General features: G+C 33.5%; 1 protein-coding gene and 1 long non-coding RNA gene across 3 annotated transcripts; one reads left to right on the plus strand and one right to left on the minus strand.

The window, feature by feature from the left end:
• Positions 1-1,991: 1,991 nt before the first annotated feature.
• On the plus strand, positions 1,992-16,640 carry LOC102668086 (uncharacterized). 2 transcript variants are annotated; one of them, XR_005892271.1, is made up of 7 exons: positions 1,992-2,276; positions 2,555-2,671; positions 2,753-2,987; positions 3,906-4,162; positions 4,403-4,811; positions 5,620-5,700; positions 15,984-16,640. It is a non-coding gene; the product is annotated as an uncharacterized lncRNA (long non-coding RNA). The 2 variants fall into 2 exon arrangements; XR_005892270.1 differs by having other exon boundaries at positions 2,012-2,276; positions 4,668-4,811.
• Positions 16,641-20,777: 4,137 nt separating this feature from the next.
• On the minus strand, positions 20,778-22,174 carry LOC100793626 (long chain acyl-CoA synthetase 2). Its single transcript, XM_014777549.3, has 4 exons — positions 21,968-22,174; positions 21,744-21,883; positions 21,163-21,563; positions 20,778-20,965 (listed from the first exon to the last, which is right to left on the minus strand). Exons 1-3 carry the CDS (start codon positions 22,158-22,160, stop codon positions 21,339-21,341), a joined length of 558 nt encoding a protein of 185 aa, XP_014633035.1. The 5' UTR covers positions 22,161-22,174; the 3' UTR covers positions 20,778-20,965; positions 21,163-21,338.
• Positions 22,175-22,752: the final 578 nt, after the last annotated feature.

Below are 22,752 nucleotides of genomic sequence, written 5' to 3' on the forward strand. Positions count from 1 at the left end.
TGAGGAATCGAACCTCTAACACATATTTTATTTAAAGTGTCTAAATTACTTTTCACATGTGTTCCATCTTATGGATATTTTGAAATAACTTTATTTTGTGGAAAACTAAGATTCTTATTACTTGAACCTACTAGTGTTAGTGCATTATTCTTAAAAAATGTATAGTCTAATTTAGTATATAAAATGAGCTTAAAAATAATTAATTTGAGACTTATAAGCAATATAAAATTAAAAAAGAGAAAAATTAACACAAAAACAATTAAAAATAATTAATTTAAGAGTACAACAAATTTATAGAGAAATAAAGCAGAAATTTTAATATAAAAAAGGAATAAATAGTTTATGAACTAACATATAGTATATAAAAAATATAGTTATTTTAATTACAAATTGACATGTATTGCAAGTTGATTAATTTTTACAATAATTATCTTAAATGTCATACTTAATATGATTTTTTATTTGGTCGATTGTGTAAATTCTTTTACACAACAATATATAAAAATTAGTCTCAAAGAGAAATTTAAAACAATTCATTTATTTTTTGAAAAAAAGAAACATTGGTTTTTAACTATTTTTTGAGTCTAGAAAGACAGGTTTATAGCTGTGAAAACCAAAGGCAACTAAGGAGAAAAAATAAATAAGTAGACATACTAAGAAATAAGTATATTCTACTTTATTACGTAGATGCAAATATTATTGATACGAATTATCAAATTAAAATGGCATGGGATTACACTTTTTCATGATTAATGGTTACTTTTTTTTAAAAAAATATTTTTTACTAAATTTATTATGAAATGGCCACTTTGATACTCTCAATAAAGAAATCCTTACTGATTGCAATTGAAAACATAAATAAAGTTTAGGTCTCTAATTTTTTTTATCAGTTCTACACCTTTTTTTTTTATCAGTGTTCAGGTCTCTAAATTGTGAGCACGTACAACAAGAACGATGGTTGATAAATTAATAACATATCGTGCATCATCTAGAGACACTAGAGCAAATTAGTTTGGTGAAGATTGCTAAGTTACACCTGCAGCAAAAACATTCCTTTGAAAGCTTTCAAGAACCACCGTTGCTGTGAAACATATAAAGAAGTATTTTTTTTTTTATTTGAAAATTTTAAAAGAGGTTTGAGAGACATGGGGACCCATCAAATATCTGATTATTCACTCCACCATCATGAGATTTTGGAAGACTATGGAAATTGATTGGGGAGCCATAATTGCTGCATGGAATTCAGCACACTCACATACTACTCCTATTTGCTTCCTCATGATCACTACTTCCTTCTTTCTTTCACACTACCATATTGCTTCACATCGTATGCATGTTTACAGATTATTTTTTATTGCACTTTTAACTTTGTATTTATACATCACCAATATGTCGGGTCCCTAGGTGTCCTTTCTTATTTTCTCCTCCTTCAAAGGCAAAATATGTTTTGGTTTTGTTCATACAGATGGCCATGTTTACGTTGTAACTACATCAATAAAGTAACTTTTTTCTCTTTCCTTTTTTCAATTAGCGAAGAATACACTTTTTTAAGATTCTAATATGTGAATGATGTCAAGTGTGTGATCTTGGTCTATCAAACTTCCTTTCGTTAGGACATAGGGATGGATCCACGTCTGAAGAATGGGGGGCACCCCACCGATTAATTTTCAAATTTCTATTCCCTACTAAAATTATTGGATTCTTCCACCTTTGAAAGATAATCTGAGGTTACTTCTCTCTCCTCCATTAACAATGACACAAATTAAACACATTATTATAACAAAAATAAGATTTAATATAGTCAAATTAATATTAATTTTAACAAAAATTATCATTTTATTTAAATATCGTCAAATTAATATCGATTTAAATAAAATGTCATCATTAATATTAATTTTCAAAAAATTAATGTTAAAATGGGATTCCTATTTCAACATCATTTTGCTTTGTCTCTCAATTTCTTATCCTTATGCTTTTTTCTTGAAATCTTAATGTTAGGATTGACTCAACTTTTGATATAAAATTAACTTTTAAGGTAAGAATTATTAGTTTGTTTATATTGACAATATCTTTAATCGATGTGGAATTTCAACAATCCGTCCGCCCAGGCCTTGAGCTTGATGTTCGCCACTGTGCCGCCTGCAGTTTGCCACCACGCCACCTGTAGTCTGCCATCATGATGTCAGCCGTATGCTCTTCTTTCGCGATCGTGATAGCATCACGTCGCCCTACATATGGAGTAGGGCTTTGCTGTGCGAGACTCCACTGAGTAAAGAGTAAGCCTCTCTCTCACTCTAAACTATTGGTTGCAGAGAGATGGGAGAAAGGATTTTGTGTGGGAGTGGGAGTTATTTCCAGTTCCTGTTCGCTCTTCCTCTCTAAACGACGGCGTTTCCATTCCCAATGATAACAAGACTTCTGTTCTCACCAAGGAGAAGAAGTGCAAGTGCCAACTCAAACACAAACATCGTCAGGCACCCTCATTTACTTGCCTATGTCTTTCCACATTACAATTGCACTTAACTTTGTTTGCTTTCAATTCGAACATTCACAGGAACAAAAGTCAGTACGAAACCTATGTTCCGAAATTGCCAGAACAGGGGATGTTAGTTCATGTCCTTATAAAGACAAGTGTCGTTTCAGCCATGATTTGGAAGCCTTCAAGGCACAAGTGCGTACTATTCAATTGCTTTGATTTCTAGTGCTTTGTTTGTTTATGAACTAATTCTGATTGTATGAACCCTAAGTGCAGAAACCTACTGATCTAGAGGGGCAATATACTTTCTTTAAATCTGGAGGCGCTTGCCCATATGGGTTAGGGTGTAGATTTTCGAGTACGCATGAAGATGGTGTGCCTTCTGCCAATCTGAATGGTCCTAAAATAATTCCAATGTGAATGGATTGGGCAAAGATGTTCAAAAGCTTTTGTGGAAAAATAAGATGAGCTTCTCATGGAAGATGCCCAACTCAAAAGTCTAGGCCTCGTGGTATGTTATTTACTTTTTCCTTTTTGTTGCTTTTCATCTATGCTCCTTTTATGCTTTGTTTCTCCATTACCTTAGAAAATGCCATCCAAGAATACTTTACCTGTTGTTGGGGAATATGTTTGTTATAGTCTAAGTCAGGCTATAAGTTTGTCTTTCTTTCCATTTTTGTTACTTTGTTGGTTATGAAGCAAATTACACGAATAAGAAGGATTTTCGAGGCACTTGAAGTTTTGTCTTACATATACGGAGATTAAACTCGGTGTAGTTAGATGTCCAATGCCCGTATAAATTTTCATTAACATGCTCCTATTTTTGTCCCCTAGTTCTTCTTCAGTGCGAACTCTGATAGTGGCCACAGTAAAATATGAGGTGCAAAATGCCTTTGTTAGTGTTCCTCTTTTATCATAGTCTAAACTAACCCTAAATCTGGCTTTGATAAACTTGTAACTTCCTTTTAGTTTTCAGTTTTACTTTTTTCTTTTCATTTTGATTAATCTCTCTCTCTCTCTCTCTCTTTCTCTCATTTTAAAAAAATGTTGTAGGGACCTCTAAGTAAAAAAGGAATGACTTGGAAAATAAAGATGGAGGTGACACTGGTTCCAATAAGTGTGATCATTATGATTACAGTGGATCTTGTGTTGTTACCTCTGATTCATTTTCTAAGTTGGGATGCCCTAAAGTAGTTATGAAAGATGATGACAATGACAAATGGAAAATCTGAATTTGATGTACTTTGCTCCCAGAAGAGAAGAAAAGTAGCAGAAAATTGTGGTGCTATGGAGGCAAAAAATGAGGGTCATCGCTTCATCTTCGACTCTAGTAGTTCTAGTTTATGATTGATATCATATGATGACTTATATAATGTTGCTTTGACTTTATGTTCAGTATGTGTAACTTGGCTTCATACTACTGAAACAGGTGTTAAAGTTATTGAGAAAATTGTTGAAAGAAGTTGCACGAAATCTGAACCTAAAGCTGGAACTGATGCTCTAACCTGATAAACTGATCTAAGCCTGAAGTTGCACTCACGTGAAAAGAAGCGTATTGATTTTAGGGAGAAGTTGTATCTTGCACCCTTGACCACTATTGGCAATCTCCCTTTCCTAAGAGTTTGCAAAGTATTAGGAGCTGATGTAACTTGTGGTGAAATGGCAATGTGCACAAATCTTTTGCAGGTACCTATATGGATTTTTTGCTGGTTGGTTTGAATTTGATTGCTCTCTTTCATCCTCAGTATAATATATATCTTCTGTCTGGAGTTTATTTCCTGTTGTACTGGAAACTGTAAGAGTTTTACTAGTGTTTGATCTAACTTTGGTATAATGTGTTAAGGATTTTAGGCAGTTCCTATGTAGTTGTGTATCTGTCTTTTCTTCAGAAAAATTAATTTATCAAGTTGTTTTATATCCCTGCAGATTTACAGTGTTGCATTGAAGGGATGCTTTTGAATGTAGACTCCTTAATTTTGGAAGCAATAAAATTCCACATACTTGCCTAAAACCCAGTTGTGGACTGATGATATAATATCAAGAATATGGAACCTGATAATATTTTCCTATGATTCTCCCTGTTTTATTCTACACAACTCTAACATCATGCGTTTTCCAACCATCTGTTTTTTTTTTTTCTTTTATGGATAAGTTGTATTTACATTCTATTGTTATTTTACTTTTGCTATAGGGTCAAGCCTCTGAAAGGGCATTGCTAAGACGTCATTCATCTGAAGATTTATTTGGTGTACAACGATTAAACTGGCGTCCACCATCTTATTATGGGCATGATGAGCTTGAGACACTAATGGCCTCAGACTCTACTGCCGATTGGGTATGCAATTCCCTTTTATTTCAAGTTATTTATATTAAGGCTCTCTTTGTTGTTTTCTTTGGGGAAAATGACTTCATGGGGGCTATTTTTTGACGTGTGCTGCCTCAAACAACATAAAATGTTTTATTAAATACAGGATGCAGACGATAGAGAAATGTCTCTTGTGAAAGATGAAGATTAAGACTAAGAATACTTCCAAATTCTTTATTTACAGTCTTACACTTTTATGGATTTATTTTAATTATAATCTTTTAAGTTATTCAAATGCAAATAGGGATAATAATTAATTAATGTTTGGCTTATATAAAAGGTCTTTATATAAGTTGAGGATGAGAATGTTGCGTTGGATGAGTGACATACTAGACAAGGATAAGATTAAGAATGAATATGTTGGAGATAAGATGGGGTAACACCTACTAACACTATAGATAGAAATTGTAGAATCTCACGTTAGGTGATTTTGGCAAATATGGAGAAGACCTAGAGAAATCCTAGTACGAAAAAAAAAATAAAAGATCAGATGCAGGATGGCTCTATCGCTAGAGCTCAATAGTTTATATACATATATTAAAAACTAAATTGAGAGATAAGTAAAATTTACTTAACTGATGCTAATTTTGCAAATCTCACTTCCTCAATGTCTTTGTGTTCGTTTCTGCTAAGCTAGAAGATAGTTTTGGGATTGAAACTAAATCATTCTTTGTATTAAGTGCTTTTAACTTATGCATCAATATCCATTATATGGACTATGGAACCTTATATGAGAATGTGATCCAAGACCAGTTGATAGTGTCATTTATTGATGCAGCTTATGCAAGATATTCGTTCAAGGGTGCATGAAAATGACTTTACTAGGACACCATACGTTCCTGTTTATGTAAAGCTTCCAGTAAGTGTCTTCTTCTACTACTACTACTATTGTTGTTGCTACTCCTACTACTGCTACTCGTTTAGAGACAACAAATACTTAAAGATGATAACCTATAAATATCATAAGCTTTGAAGACATAAGTTACGAACCTACGTGTTATCATTCAAATTCTTTCTTTAAAACGTTCTCTATAAATTTTTGTATGGTTTGAAAAAGCTCTCAAAACACCTTTAACACTTTGAGAGAAAAGACAAAGTGTTGAGATTGTATATCTATCTATTAGACGATTAAGAGTTAGTCATTATGCAAACAAACAAATATGTTGATTTGTATAGAGCCATAGTGGCTTAGTAGAAAAAAGAATATTGAGTTGTATCAAGCATATAATTATAGAGCCAGAAGCAACAGTGGTTAATACTTATAACTTGTTGAAATTAGTGAAACTTGGTGGTTTATCAAGAACTGGATGTAGTCTCGGTGGTTGAGACAAATCAGTATAAACTCTTTGTGTCTATTTATATTCTTGCTCTCCTATCTTTTAATTGACCTAGGGTTTGAATTTGATTTTGTTTTAAAAACATATTATGTCTTACAAAATATGTGTCTATCATCCGAATCTGTTTATGAAAATTTGTTATCTGTTTTGTTAAAATATACATCAGACGAAAACATTATTTTTCATAAAAAAGGTTTGAATCTAAAATCACAATTCAAATCCCCTTCTTGTGATATTTTCCTTTTTCAGTTTGGTATCAAAGCTCAACCTCTAATTGTTGAGCAGTTGGCAGTGTTTATAGGAGAATATCTTAATGGCAGATAACAACAACAACAACAGTCAGCTCATTATTGAGGGAGCATCCCTTACAAGGCCATTAGGCTTCATAGTAGAGGGTTATCCTTACTAGAAAGATAGAATAGAGATGTATATCAAGTCCACTCAATACAGACTCTGGCTAATCATTACAAATGGAGACATACCCATCCCTATAACAGAAGCAGAATGGATAGACGCAGACCTTGCTATAACAAAGCTAAACACAAAAGCTCATTATACTTTGACATGTGCTTTGTCCAGGAATGAGTATAACAAGAACTGTAGACTAAAGACAACCAAAGAGATTTGGGATTCATTGAGCATCAACTATGATGGGACATAAGATGTTCAACTAAGAAAATTTGTCACTCTAACAATGCATTTTGAGAGCTTCTCTATGAAATAAGGAGAATTTGTGGATGATATGTTTGGAAGACTTCAAGTGCTTCTAGACAGACTTGAAGCTCCAAGACACATCTTCACCAAAGCTCAAATAAATTAAACTTAAGGATTTTATACAACTATCCCAAGGTGTAGGAACCTAAAACAATAGCCATCCAAGAGGCTGGAAACTTGAAACCTCTTGCATGGGATGAATTGTTGGGTATCCTAAGAGTTCATGAAGCCAATCTTTAGAACAAAGATAATCTACCAGAGAAAGATATTAAAGTCTAGAAAGACTAGCTCCAGAAGAGAAGAAAATAAGAGCTTCTATAAAGCTCTTAAAGTGCAAATGGCTGAGTATGATGGTTCAGACAATAATTCTAAAGAATCCACAACTGATGAAGTGGATGTCATGTCCAGAAATTTCAAGTAGATGCTAAAAAATAAAGGAAACTTTCAACTTTCCTCCAGAAGAAAAGACACAAGAGTCAAGAAGAAGTACAAGGAGGAAAGCAATGAGATCATCTGCTTTGAGTGTTGGAAACCTAGACATATGAAGGTTAAGTGTCCCTAGCTGAAGTAGATAAGATACTTTGGTAACAAGAAAAACAAAAGTTTAATGGTCACCTAGGACGACTTAGATAATGAGAATAGTAGTAGTTCAGACGATAACAAACCAACGTATCTCTGATGGCATATACAAACAAAAAATAGAGGTAAAAACTTGTGCTAAATCAGATACCTCTTCTAGTGCTTCATCAGACGATGAAGAAGATATGCCCAATGTTGTTCTTCTTCAGAACTGGCACATGATTTTTCTTCAATGCAAAAGTATAAAGAAAAATATAAAATATCCATTTTAGAAATACTGAGCTGAAGAAATCAAATGAAGTTTTGGAAAAGAAAATCCAGACTTTAAAAGAAAGTCTGAGTTTGGCCAGTAAGACAGGTGAATCCTTTATAGTTGAAAAACTAAGAGAGGAAGTAGCTTATCTTACAAAAGACTTTGGGAAGTTTTTGGAAAGCTCAAACACTTTAACCATAATTTTACAATTCCAACAAAATCCCCATGATAAATTTGGCTTTGTAGGAAAAGGCTAGGGTATAAGCTGGTACCTAGATAGTGGTTGCTAACGACATATGACATGGAAAAGGTGTATGTTCCTCAACCTAAATCCATTTGAAGGAGGAATTATTGCCTTTGGAGGCACGAGCAAAGGAAAGATCACCGATATAGGTATAATTGGTATTCCTTCTCTAGCCTCTATAGACAATGTTTATATGTTGAATGACTGAAGTATAATCTGCCGAGCATAAGTCAATTTTGTGACAATGGTTATATTGTGTCTTTCAATAAAGACCAATGTATAGTCAAGATAGAAGATGACAAGTTCTTCTTTACTGTTATATGACACAATAATCTGTATGAGATTGATCTGATAGGTCTTAGCAAATAAAATATAATGTGTTTGCTATCTAGAGAAGATGAGTGATGGATTTGGCATAAAAAACTTGGGCATATCAATTTAATACACATTTCAATATGATCCAAAAAAGGATATAATAAAATGATTGATTAAGATTTGTTAGAAAACCTATCTTCTCTGTGAACCTTATCAACAAGGGAAACAAATCAAAACCTTTTTTAAATCAAAAGATATTGTTTCCACTTTTAGACTGTTACAACTGTTGCACATTGGTCTATTTTGACCAACTAGAATGTTGATTTTGGGAGGCAAGAAATATGGCTGTCATAGTTGATGACTATTCAAGATATATATGGGTATACTTCCTTGCACATAAACATGAGTCAATCAGGGTCTTTGAAATATTTTGTAATAGAGTTCAAAATGGAAAAAAAGATTTTCGTATCTCTTCTATCAGAATTGAACATGAAACTGAGTTTTAGAATGTTGAGTTCAAATCATTTTGTGAAAGGAATTCTATTTTCCAAAACTTCTCTTCACAAAGAACACCTCAACAAAATGGGGTAATTCAAAGGAAAAATAGAATTATGAAAAAAATGGCTAGGAACATGTTTTGTGAAAACTTGCTTCCTAAGAATTTTTGGCAGAAGCAGTGGACAAAACTTGTTTTGTTCAAAACAAAATATTGATAAGATCATTGATAAAAAAAACTCCCTATCAGATATGGAGAGGAAGAAGGCCAAATATTTCATACTTTTATCCTTTTGTATGTAAGTGTTTCATCCTAAACACCAGAGATCAACTTACAAAATTTGTTCAAAGGTTGGCAAAGGAATCTTCCTTGGGTATTCTGATACTTCTAAAGCATATAGAGTGTTTAACTCAAGAACTTTAGTACTAGAGGAATCCATCCATGTTAAGTTCAATGATGGTTTAACGACTGATAAAAAGCTATAAGATCTTGAGGATTAATATGTAGATATTCATATCGGTCTATCTATTGTACCTAAAGTAGATGAAGTCAAATAGTCTGATGAAAACAACCTCATACGAAGGACTAGAAGTTTGTTAACTACCACCATTAAGATCAAATCATTGGAGATCAGACTGGAAGAATCAAAACCATATCATTATTCAAAAATCTTGTGTCTTATGCCCTTGTGTCACCTAAGACAATAGATGAAGCACTGCAAACGATGGCTAGATTATTGAAATGAAAGAAGAACTTCACCAGTGCACCAAAAATGATGTATGGACACTTGTTCCCAAACTTGAAACAAGAACATCATTGGAACAAGATGGGTGTTCAGAATAAACTAGATGAACAAGGTAAAGTGATAAGGAACAAAGCTAGGTTAGTAGCTCAAGGCTATAACTAGCAAGAAGGTATAGATTTCACTGAAACCTTTACTCTAGTTGCTAAACTTGAAGCTATAAGAATCATGCTTGCTTTTGTTTCTCATAAAAATATAAAGCTATTTTAAATGGACGTTAAATGTGCTTTCTTAAATGACTTTATTCAAGAGGAAGTGTATGTCAAACAACCCCCTAGGTTTGAATATCACACTCTTCCATATCATGTTTTTAAACCTAAAAAGGTTTTGTATGGTCTGAAACAAGCACCTTGTGCTTGGTATGACAGACTGAGTTCTTTTCTTTCAGAAAATGGTTTTATTGGGGGCAAAATGGATACAACTCTTTTCATAAGAGAAACTGGTAAGGATTTCATTATAATTCAAATATGTGTAGATGACATTATTTTTAGAGCTACTAATGAATCTTTGTGCAAAGATTTCTCTGATCCGATGAAGAATGAGTTCAAAATGAGCATAATGGAAGAACTTCAGTTCCTTTTAGGGTTTCAGATCACACAAGATAGCAAAGGGGTGTGTGTGTGGGTGCGGGTGTGGGTGCGTGTGTGCGTGCGGGTGCGTGTGCGTGGGCGTGTGGGTGCGTGTGTGTGTGCGCGGGCACGTGCGTGCGTGTGTGTGCGCGCGTGTGTGTGTGTGTGTGTGCGCGGGCATGTGTGTGTGTGTGTGTGTGTGTGTGTGTGTCTGTGTGCATATATATTCATCAATAGAAATACACTAGAGAACATCTAAAGCAGTTCGAGATGGAAGGTGTTAGACCTATTAAAACACCTAAGCCTGCTTCCAATCCTTTTAGCAAAGGCGAATCAGGTAAACCAGTAAATCAAATGATTCATAGAGGTGTGATTGCTTCACTTATGTATCTGACTGCCAGTAAACCTGATATTATATATAGTGTATATCTATATGCTAGATTTCATTCTGATCCTCGAGAATCACTTCTCAAAGTTGTTAAAAGGATCTTAGGTTATCTAGTAGGTACCGCTAACCAAAGTTTATTCTATAAAAAAAAAATCAAGATTTCAAGTTAGTAAGATTTGATGCAGACTATGCAAAAGACAAAGTTGAATGAAAAAACACAAGTGGTGGATGTCACTATATTGAACCTTGTCTGGTATCTAAGGCAAGAAAGAAGTAGAACTCCATTGCTCTGTCTACAACAAAAGTTGAGTATATGTCTTATGCAAGTTGTTGCTCACAAGTACTATGTGTAAAGTATCAGTTAGAAGATTACTCTAGTTTTGAAAACAATATACCTATATATTTGTGACAACACTAGTGTAATCAATCTATCCAAAAACCCATACAACATTCAAAGGTTAAGCATATTGAGATAATATATCATTTCAATTGTGATTATATGCAAAAAGGTGTTTTTGAAATAAAAATAGTAGACACGGATCATCAATAGGCTGATATCTTTACTAAGCCTTTGTCTGAAGATCGCTTCATTTGTATTAGGGAACATTTAAATATGGTTGGTTTATCAGACTAATGATGTATGCTTTATTCTCTCAAATAGTAGCATCGTCTTACATTCTTTCATTAATCTGTTTGGACTAACATATGCTCAAATGTATAGACGAAAGAAGAAATGTGTTCGTAATGATAAAAACCTTTCATTTTCTCTTAAAAGACATGGGCCACCCTTTTCACCATGATTGAAAAATAGTTTTCAGAAACTTTTAATGAGATTTGAATTGTTACTATTCATTTCTCTCTCATTTGTTTAGTACATATATAAGGCAAAGGCGAGCATTTAAGAGACTTTTTTGAAACTTTGAACTCTCAAAACTCTATGCATTTCTGCTTGCGCTTGAGAGGTCAAATTTCAAAAATCTTATAAAAAAATTTAATCTATGTGAACAATGGCACTTGAGAAGATTGAAGCAATGTGATCCTACGTATCAACAATAAAGAGGATGCCAAAAATATGTTCCTAGAAAAGTCCTTCATCCCTACATGATGGGTGAACTTTCAAGGCTTAGAAGAAAAGGGATTTCCTATTAGAGGCCTTTTTTATCACGTTGGATGGACAAGGTTTCTTGAAAAGTTAAATTCTTGGCATTTTAGTCCCTATGCCTTGTTCTGGGAACTGTGCGTCAAGATGAAGTCAATATCATAGGCAACGCCAAAGGAATGGAGGTGATCATCTCTCCAACAACCATTGAGGCTGCGCTAGGATGTTTGAAATAGGGGTTAGTTTTTGACAAGGATTGGAAAAGGGAAATAAGTCAAAAAAACTATAGATATCATGCTTTATGGTGGTCCACATCTAGTCATAGATGATTGAGTTGAGATGATCAGGTTTCTAAGGACTGCAAACCTAACCTATATGTTCAGACTCATCCATAGCTTTTTGTTCAACAAGTTTTTGAGGACTACAAACCTAACCTATATTAGCAACAAGGATAGGTTTTGCTTGTACAAGGTGATGGTAGGTGAAAAAGTGAATTTGCCTGAAGTCATCTTCTTCTAATTGATGTAGGACTTCAAGGAAAATTCAACCCTAAGGTAAAGAAGAACCATTTTCCCTATGGTATGTTGCTTACTTAGATCATAAGGGATGTTGGTGTTGATGTGTTTCGAATGGCACTGTTTGTTGGAGCAACACAACTTAAGGGTATGACTTTTGTGAAGATGGGAATCTCTAATAACTTCCCAGAATATGCTAAGAAGCATATCAAGAGAAAGGTCAACAAGGAGCCAAAGTCTATGGTTGGTTAGTTGATGGGCACTCAGGACCAATGTATTAATCTTGAGTCTAGAGCTACATCTCAATACACAAATGAGAAGGAAGCACACCCTAAGCTAAACTCATCCAACCTAAACCTAAACTTCCCACCAAAAGAAAAGACTTACCTCTATCACCATGTAAACCTAAACCCTCAGACCAAGCCAAAAAGCCTAAGAAACAACCACCTTCATACCCTAAACCTTCAACTCCTAGAACAACCCAAAAGAGAAAGGTTCCAAACTCTAAGTCTAAACCTAACTCTAGACCAACAACCGAAAGGCCAACCATCATGATCAAACACCCTCAAGCTCAACCTACTTCATCCTCACCTCCCAAACCACAAGAATCCACATCTAAGATTCTTGAATCTCCTCAACCTCAACCAGCCTCACCCTCAAAGGACAAAGAATCTAATGTCGTGATTCATGAGACTTTTACACCTTAACCTATACCCTTTCTAGCCCTTCCACCTCAGTCACCACCTCTTTTATCTCCTCAACCCATACTTAAGCCTGCTCTCTCTCCCATCAACAAAAAGGGAGTAGCAAACTTTGCTAAGGCTCAAAAGAAGTCCATGGTTGAAGCATGCAATAACGCTAAGTTGGACAAAACCTTGGAATTGAATGAGGCCTTGGAGATAGAGCAAGGCATCTGGGCATCTTTTGAGGCTCTTCCAGCTAGAGAGCATAAGATGAAGATGGTTGAAGATGCAAGACTTGTTGCCTTGGCAGGAAAGGAATATGAAGAAATTCTAAACGATGTTGTTTTGGAATCTTTGAAGACTTTGTTTGATGAAGAGGTTCAGAGTCAGAGTATTGAGAAGGACACCATGATAGATATAGATTGTGATATAGTGCATGAAGATGTGATTGTTGAATCAATCTAGGCATAATCTGAGCAAGAGCTGAAAAGGGTTGAGATGGAGGAACTTGAAAGAGTTCAGTTTGTAGTGGAGCATGCAACTGAACTTATGTCTCTTTATGCTGCAAAGAGACTTGCAGAGATGGAAGTTGTCACTATGTCTAAAGACATGGATCTTGCAAAGCAGGAAGTTCTTAAGAAGGCCAAGCTTCAATCTGTTATTAAAGTATTTCTTGTAGAAGTAGAAGATGATATAGTGGTAGCAGACCTTGGAGCGGAACAAGTGTACCCAAGGCCAATGACTGAAGTTGATGAGCAGATCATTGATGTTGCACAGTTTGATACAATGGATGAGGACAAACATAAGCGCATAGAAGAAGCATATGGAGTGCTAGAGTATATATCTATAGATGTTATGACTGCAAGACTGGAGTAAAGAAAGATCTATCATATCACTGAGGAGCCAATCAAATTGACAAATCTCTTCACCAGACTTGATAGACCCTTAATAAGGTCAGATGAACAACAAGCAATAGAGAGAATCTTTCCTTCAAGACGTCCTGTTCAGACTCAACCAGATGCGTAAGTTCATCCTAACCTCAACAACAGGCTATATCATGTCTTCAGAGGATATAAAGTCTTGGAAAGGTAGACTTGCAATAGAGTCTGGAAAGAAAAAAAAGAGGTTGGTTCTCATATATTTGCATCTTGAAATGCAAGAAGTAGAGCTTGACAAGCTCAATTTGTTGGACCTCTGGAAATAAGGCCTCCCTAATATAGATCCTTTCCACTATCCCTACAACTATACAAGGGATATCCATCCTAATGAAGAAGTAGATGTTATTGGGAGATATGGGCAAAGGGAACCAGTTTTTCAAGAGTTCCCCATCAGAGAGATTGTTTCTCCCAATCCAAATAGTCTTATCTTTGAGCATAGGCCAACAACAAGAAAAATGTATTCTCCTGGTGCCACAGTCTGGAAAAGCAGGGAAGTAAAACCCTTTGAGATGCCTTTCTCTACTCCCCTGGATCTTCAACTATTTATGGGTCTTATTTGTGCCCTTTATGTTGTTCTTCCTTGGGATTGTACTAAGTTTGGTGAGACCTTTCAAATTTAGGATACCAATCTAGAGGTACCAGAGGAAAGACCTAACTTCAATTATTGGGAGCAATTAGACTATGACCCTGAGCTCAGAATGAAATTGTCTCCTTACATTGAAGAAATTAGATGAAGAAGAGCTTCATTCAGGAGGATTGAAAGGCTCAATACTCATACCCATTTCATGCTTGGGTCACAATTTTCATGCATAGCCACTTCAGATACATGATTTCAGATAATAGTCGATGAATGTCTTATACTAGAAGGCTAACTACTACGAAGGCAAATAACTTCTAATTGAAGAAGATAAAGATGCTCTACCAACCAGATATGTGAAGGCTCACCCAAGAAGGCTCTTTAAGCATGAGCTTGAGGCTCTGAAGAAAAATACTAAGCTTACAAGTTTGGATTAGTCTCCCATGAAGTGATTTTGCAAACTGAAAACTCATTGCTCTAGTTTGGAACCTAACAAGAAGCCCCCTACAGAATGAGTTAATCATGAAATTTGGCGATGCTATTAGACTCTAAACCACACCTACTACACTCCAGAAACTCCTTTCAACATGGTCTGCTCTTGGACCAGGGAGTTCCATGCTATGTTTGATCGCTCCTTCTCATTTTTTGTATATCTACCCTTCTCCAAATTCATCTTCACTTATCAAGTGCAGCCTATCATTGAAGAAGTTGATTATGATGTTGAAGTAGTAGTTGATCCTGATGCTTTGGCCATAAAAGTCTATGACCCTCCACCTTTAATGGAGTATGTTCAACTAATAGAATCTGAGCTACTCAAAAACAAGAAAGGCCCTAGAACAAGCTATTAAAGGTCAAAGTTATGCTAAGAACGAAGATTTGAACTGACATCTAATTGGTGACTTCTTCTACAAGAGGGCCATTGGTTATGAATCTCATAGATCTCTCACCCCTCTTGGCAGTCCAATTGATCTATCATCAGATTCTTATTCATCTAGTGATGAGTTTCTAAGGAAGATTGATGAGGAATTTGCCAAACAAAAGAGGGAGAATAAGTAAAAGCTGAAGCTAAGATAATCATCTAAGGGGGAGCTAAAGTCTAAAGAAAACATCAACTCAAGGGGAGCTTTATGCTTAATAGTCTTTATTATTTGCCTTGATTCACTTTATTCTATGTACTCAAAACACATCTCCTTGATGTGAAAAATATTTTATGAATAAAATGAGATGTTTTTCGGATGTTCTAAACAACTTTTATCTCAAAGTCTTGTGATATAATGTTATCTCTGTCATATTTTCTTTTGCATATCATAAGACTGGTTGACTCTTATTGACATATCTTATAAGTCTTCCTTCAACTTTCAAATTTATAATTGTTCGGCATCATAAAAAAGGGAAGATTCTTAAGTCAAATGATATTTGTGTCTTAAGACAGATCAAGATCCCTAATTTTTTTTATAATATACAAATAAATACAGAAGTTAAAAGTTGTGTCTTATGCGATATCAAACTATGGCCCATGCATTTGCATTTGTATTTTCAGACAATAGCATAAATACACTATGATATGATATGACATTAAAGGATGACAATTAAGACTTCATTTAATATCTTGTGTCTGAGATTCATTTTGCAGAGACATTCTCCTAGGATTTGTTAAATTCTATGAAGAATAAATGAAGCTCAAGATCTAAACGTTGACAAACACCACCAAAAGACATGCTCTATTGTGACAAACTTGTTCTGACTCCAAAAAAGTGGTTTTTGTTGAAGTGTTCTACACGAAAGCAAACAAGAGTGATATTCCAACATGAAGAAGTATGTTCATTTTATGCAAGCATTAAATGCTCCGACAGCCATAACCATCAAATGCAACCTTAAGTGAAGGAAGCTATCTGTTTAGAGACATCCAATACTTGAAGATGAAGGCATATAAATACCATAAGCTTTCTAGACATAGGTTACAAACCTAAGTGCTATCATTCAAATTCTTTTTGTAAAAAGCTCTATGTAAATTCTTATATAGTTCGAAAAAGCTCTTAACACACCTTGAACACCATGAGAGAAAAGATTAAGTACTGAGATTGTATATATGTCTATAAGATGATTAAGAGTTAATCATTGTGCAAACAAACAACAAATCTGTTGATTCATATAGAGTCAGTAGTGGCTTGGTAAGACAAAGAATACTAGGACTTATTAAGCTTGGTGTAGAACTTGAAGTTGTAGAGCCACAAATGACATTGATTAATACTTGTAACATATTAAAGTTAGTGAAACTTGATGGTTTACCAAGAAGTGAATGTAGTCTCAGTGGTTGAGACGAACCAGTACAAACTCTTTGTGTCTAATTATCTTCTTGCTCTCCTTATTTCTTAACTTAGGGTTTGAATTTGATTTTGTTTTGAAACATATTCTGCTTTACAAAATCTTTATCTATTGTTTGAATCTGTTTACAAAAATCTGTTATATGTTTTATTAAAATATACATCGAACGATAATATTGTTTTTCCTCCAAAAATACGCGTTAAATTTTTCAAAATCACAATTCAACCTCCCTTCTTGTGATATTTGTCTTTACACTAACATAACTACATTAAACAACAACTAGATTTTTGATCCTGCATTTATTTTGATTTGTTTTTTAATTTTGACTTGTGTGTTTGAGTATCTTTATTTAAATTTTATTTTTTATTTAACTGTGAAAATGAACACAAATGGTTGCCAAAAGAATGTGACAACTTTAATTAACTTTTTTTAACTTAATTGATATTTCAATTTTATCTTGAATGTAATTTGCTTATATTTATTGGGACTAAACAATTGAACAATATTTACTAAGAATATGTTTGAAATATGTGAGACCACGATAAAAATAATACATCAATGATCAAATGTAGTATTTAACCAATGCATAAACATATATAATAAAATTAAAGCTTATATTTAACTATGTTATCCACTCAATGTGATTACCTTAAATGTAAAAATATGCATAAACAATTGCCAAAGACAATAACAACTTTTACTTGAATTTTATTTTTTGCGTCCAATTGATACCACAATTTTATTTTGAATGTTATTGTCATTATTTAAGATTTACCAAGAATATGTTTAAAATGTGTAAAACCGCAACAAGATTAATACATCAAACATATTATGTCTCGTACATGCACAAAATACACATATTAAAATTGAAGCATAATGTTTAACACATGTTATTCACCCTAAATGATTTGTCTAAGTGTGGAAACATGCATAAAAAATTGCAAAAAAAAAGTGATAATTTTATCTTGAATCTTTTTTTGGTATCCAATTAACCCACAATTTTAACTTAAATGTGATTGTCTTTACTGTAATGAACAATGGAACAATATTTAATAAGAATGTGTTTTAAATATGCAAAACCAACAACATCATCAATATGTCAAACGTATCATTTAACCTATATAGATATACATAATAAAATTGAAGTGTAGTAATTTTCAACCTAGATAAAATAATCCCATTTTTGAAATATATTTGAAATATACAAAACAAAAACAACATTTACATTAAGCATATATAGTATTTTATTTTTTTCACTGATATTTTATGTGTTAGATAAAATAAAACATTTAATAAATTAGTTTAAGTCATAAGATAATAAGCAAGAAAAAATATATTTATATTAATTATTATATTAATAGATAAATTATTTTAATATTTTTATTGGGAGTAAAAGTTAAATAACTTTTTTTTATGAAGGTGTAAGTTATATTTTTACTATAAATATGAAATAAACAATAATTAAAATCATTAGAGTTACATTTGTACTTAACTATTTGAAGACAATACATTGTATACGCTTATTTATCTTTTAATTATTTATTAAATTCTATTAATTACCTAATATAAATTATTTTAATATTTATAACTATGGAATAAAATAATGAAATATAAAAAATTTATTACAACTTATTAGGATTGACAAGTGATGGAGGATTGAGATAAAATATATGAAGTCATAGATTTGAATCTAGTGTGACAATTGTAAAAAAAATTCCAATTTATAAAAGAATATATGAAACATTTATTTCTAAATTTAATTTCATTTTTTAAATTACTAATAATTAAAAATGAACTCATATCACAATCTAAATGATTTATTATACATCTAAAATATAATTTATTTATTATAAATTTTAATTATAATATAATTTATATATTTGAAAATATTTATTATAAGTTTTAGTAATATAAAATAGTCATTTATCTTTTGTATTGTAAATACTAAAATACTAATTGTATTGATAAAATTGGAACCCATCTTAACACAAGATGTGTCATAGAGTTAGCATTCATAAATTTTTGGCAGAACCAAACTAATTCAATCGCTAGAACATATTTTTTAACACATTTTTTCTAACACTCTTTCTAACATATTTATTTTATTAAAATTTATTGAAAATTATAAAATCATGAGAAAGACATTAAATGAGATGTAAAATCTACTCAATTTTATAATTTTTAATAAAATCAATAAAAAAATGTGTTTACAAGAATATATTAAAAAAATATGTATTTAGCATTTTTCTTCAATCAATAGAAGTCGGTTAATATACAGAAAACATATGGTAACTTTTTTTTTAATCTTTATTCTTCTTTTTATTTCAAAACGTTAAGTCCCTTCCCCCCTGTTTCCATTTCCACGCATGCTCCATTGTTCACGCGGACAAATTTCACTATTTTAGTGACTACGCGTTTCTTTTTCATACTTTGCATATTTAGATTAAAGTTTAGAAATTTTAATTTCGGTTAAATTTAAGTTTTGAATTTGTAAAAGTATCTCAAGTTTTATTTCTCTCAAATTATGTTTTAAAACAAATATTTATCTCAAATACATTTTTACACTACTATAAAAGTAGCTTTTTAAGACGCGAGATTTATATCGGTTCTTAAAGAACCACTTTAGTATAGGACGCGGTGGCATTTTTGTAATTAGGGGGGAAATTTTGTTTTTAAAGTCTCACATTCTAAGGAGACGGTTACAAATAACCGCCTTAGAATGTTACCTTAATGTAAGGCAACGACGGTCCTCTGATAAGCCCGTCTTTGTTCCTCACGCGCGTGGCCCATACACTAACCCCTCTCTCTGCTGAACCTCGCTCTCTCTTTCCAAATTAAAGCTGAACCTCGCTCTCTCCCCTCTCTCTGGTGTGCCCTAACTCTAACCCTTCTCCCTGCTGTGCCCATTGTGTGCAGTGGAGCTCATGCTGTGAGTACGTGAGAGAGCCCGTGCCTGTGACCTGTGTGGCATCTCCCAGAAGTGTAGCTGCTGTGACCCGCCATGGTCTTCGCAGCTTAGGTCATCGTACCAGTAAGTTTACGAATCTCCTTAGGGTCTTTAATTTCTGCTACATATTTCCCCCATTTCCTGCGTTGAACTCCTCTGTACATGCTTGATGGTTTCCTGTTCTAGACCTAGAGAGCTGACACACGAAAATAGCCTAAATACTACGAGGCCTTGGCCAAATTTTCAAACCAAATAAATGAGAATCTATTCTAGACCTAGGGTCTTTAATTTCTGCTACATATTTCCCAACAAGAATGCATTCGGGCATTTGGTCATTTTATATATGCATATTCCTCTACAATTTGGATGTCGCTGCTGTATTTGTTATCAATCACAATTGGCATAATCATTCTGTTAGTCTATCTTGTCTGGACGCACGCTAGTTAGGCACACAAATATAGAGTAGCAAATTTGGACTTGGTTGATGTAAGTGAATGAAACAATTAATTTGTTTCCTCTGTCATTCATTTGATAGGAACTGATGTCTAGAGACTAGAATATCCTGCCTATGTGACTTATGCATTGTTGGGAAATACCCAAGTCCCACATCGGATGAAATCTAACAGGCATGTCCCAATAGTTTTTGCTTTTGTATAAAATGTTAAGTGAAATATTGAAAAGAATTTTTACTTTCATTGAACCTTAAAAATAAAAATGATGAGTAATGTGGACATGCGGTATCCAAGCTTGTGTATTCAAAAGACATGTGAGTGTGAGTGTGTGATTTGGATTTAATGTCTATCGTAGTTTTCACCACATTTTAGAAGTTATCAATCAATATCAAATAGAACCAAAGCATTTAAAAACCCAAAGACAATACCAGACATAGAAATATGTTGATGGTTGTGCGAAAATACAAGGTTAAATTGTAGAAAATTCCACCTTATTCTGATGGCTAAGATTGTGGATTGTTAGACGATATAATTATGAGTAATCACTGTACTCTTGAAATATTAAGTCATACCAAAACTATAAAAATGAAAGAATAAAGCATATCTACCAAAAGAAAATACAGATTTTGCATGGGCCACACAATTTTATTATGTGATTTTTTTACAAGAATTACAGATGGAGCTGCTGTTTCAGCATACAGCCTATTCTATCTATGTTTATGGTTTTGCACTTCAGTCAATACAATAATGAACCAAAATAAACAGAATGCCAAATGGATTTTTCTTCATAACTAGCAGAAATCTTAAAATTGTTGCACACAGCATGGCCACTTGCTGCATGGTTTACACCATTTCTCCCTTTGCTTCCTTGTATAGTTGATCAATATGATCCTACAAAATAATGTTGGCAAAGAGTAATGTTTATTTAAGTCATGCACACTCAAACATCTTATTGGAATTTATAGATCAGCATTTGGTGCTAAACATGGAAGCCAAAACTGATGCACATTTGGTACAAACTGTGAATCAAACTATTAATTCAAAAGGTCAATAGTTATGAAATTTTGATCAAAGCACAAGAAGCAAACCTTGTAGTACTTGAGCAATTGTGGTCTCTTCAATTTGAATGTTGGAGTTATTAAATCTTTTTCTATGTCGAAGGGATTTGGTTCCAGATGAATGGCTTTTAGCAACTCAAATCCTCTAAGCTGAATATTTCTTTCATGTCAAATGTTTGGTAATACAGGCAAAATATATCATAAAACTAGAAACTGGAAGCATATGATAATGAATTATATATACATACTTGGTGTTTCTGACCAGTGTTGTTGAGCTCATCCAAAATGTGTTTTCTTGCTTTAAGATTATTACATAAAGATTTAAAATCATCAGTCAAATTGTGCTCTTTTGCCCAATCCTCAATGGCTTTTCTTTCAGGGACCACAACAGCCACCAAGAATGACTCAAAGTTGTTTCCATACACCCAAATCTGCATGTGAAATAATTTCTTTTTTTACCCAATATTTAATTACACAAATTTAGTATAATAGGTGCACTGCAAAACTTTTTTCGAAGTAAACTTTCCCAGTAAACTTAATATGACCAAAAATGAACTATAACTATTGTTTCTCTACTTTTATCAATTGTTGTGATTAAACCCGAAGCATACCGATGCTATAAGAGGGCATTGCAAATACTTGTTTTCAATATTCTCCACAGCAATATATTCTCCTTGAGACAATTTAAAGAGATTCTTCTTCCGATCAATAATTTTCATGGCCCTATTTGATTGCCATTCTCCAATGTCACCTGCAATGGTTTACCTGTATGTGAATTTTGTGTTGATTTACAAATCACTATGTTAATTTTGAATCCAGGACAACCTGGTTTTACCTGTATGAAACCAGCCATCAACCATAACTTCTTTGGTAAGATCTTCACGCTTGTGGTAACCGAAGAACAAGGTATTTCCTCTCAAACAAATTTCTCCACGGGGTACATTGGAGAGGGCATCATATCCCATCTCTGGCACAGATTCAAGCCTGGCTTCAATGGTTGTCATGGGAACTCCAATAGTTCTTGTCATAGAATACACATCACCTATCGTCGTGAAACACCCGGCACAACTTTCAGTAAGACTCGCCTGTGATATTCTAAGCTTCAATTTTACTTTCAGTCATCTCATTCAAGACTTTGTTTGCATCCCTTATCTTGCCATCTTGGGACAACCTGCACAAAATTGAATTAAATTTAACAACTCCAGGGCACAATTAATCCCTTAGCCTCCATCATTCCTTTCATTTTTAGAGCTTTATCTAGATGATTTGTACATGACAAATACATATTTGAGCAACATTAGTTCACTAGATGTCATTATGTCCTTCCTTCATCCTGATAACATAGTCCTTCAGGCTGGTCATGTCATCACCACTCTTAGTGGAGTGATACCTCAGCAATTCAGCTAGCTTTGTCTTGTTTTGAGAATCCACATCAAGACCAAGTTTAAGGTTGTTAGAGAAGGCTTCATAAAACTTGTTATAGTCTTACAAGGCTAGTAACCTTGATGGTAACAAGTACGTCATTGGCATGACTATAGTTTTCCAACATGGTAGTATACTAGTATGTCTAATGCCTCATGGAATTTCAGTGATATTTGAATTATTCTGAGTCAAGTTCTT

This window comes from Glycine max, chromosome 7, assembly GCF_000004515.6.
Source record: "Glycine max cultivar Williams 82 chromosome 7, Glycine_max_v4.0, whole genome shotgun sequence".
In the NCBI taxonomy this organism is placed as follows: domain Eukaryota; kingdom Viridiplantae; phylum Streptophyta; class Magnoliopsida; order Fabales; family Fabaceae; genus Glycine; species Glycine max.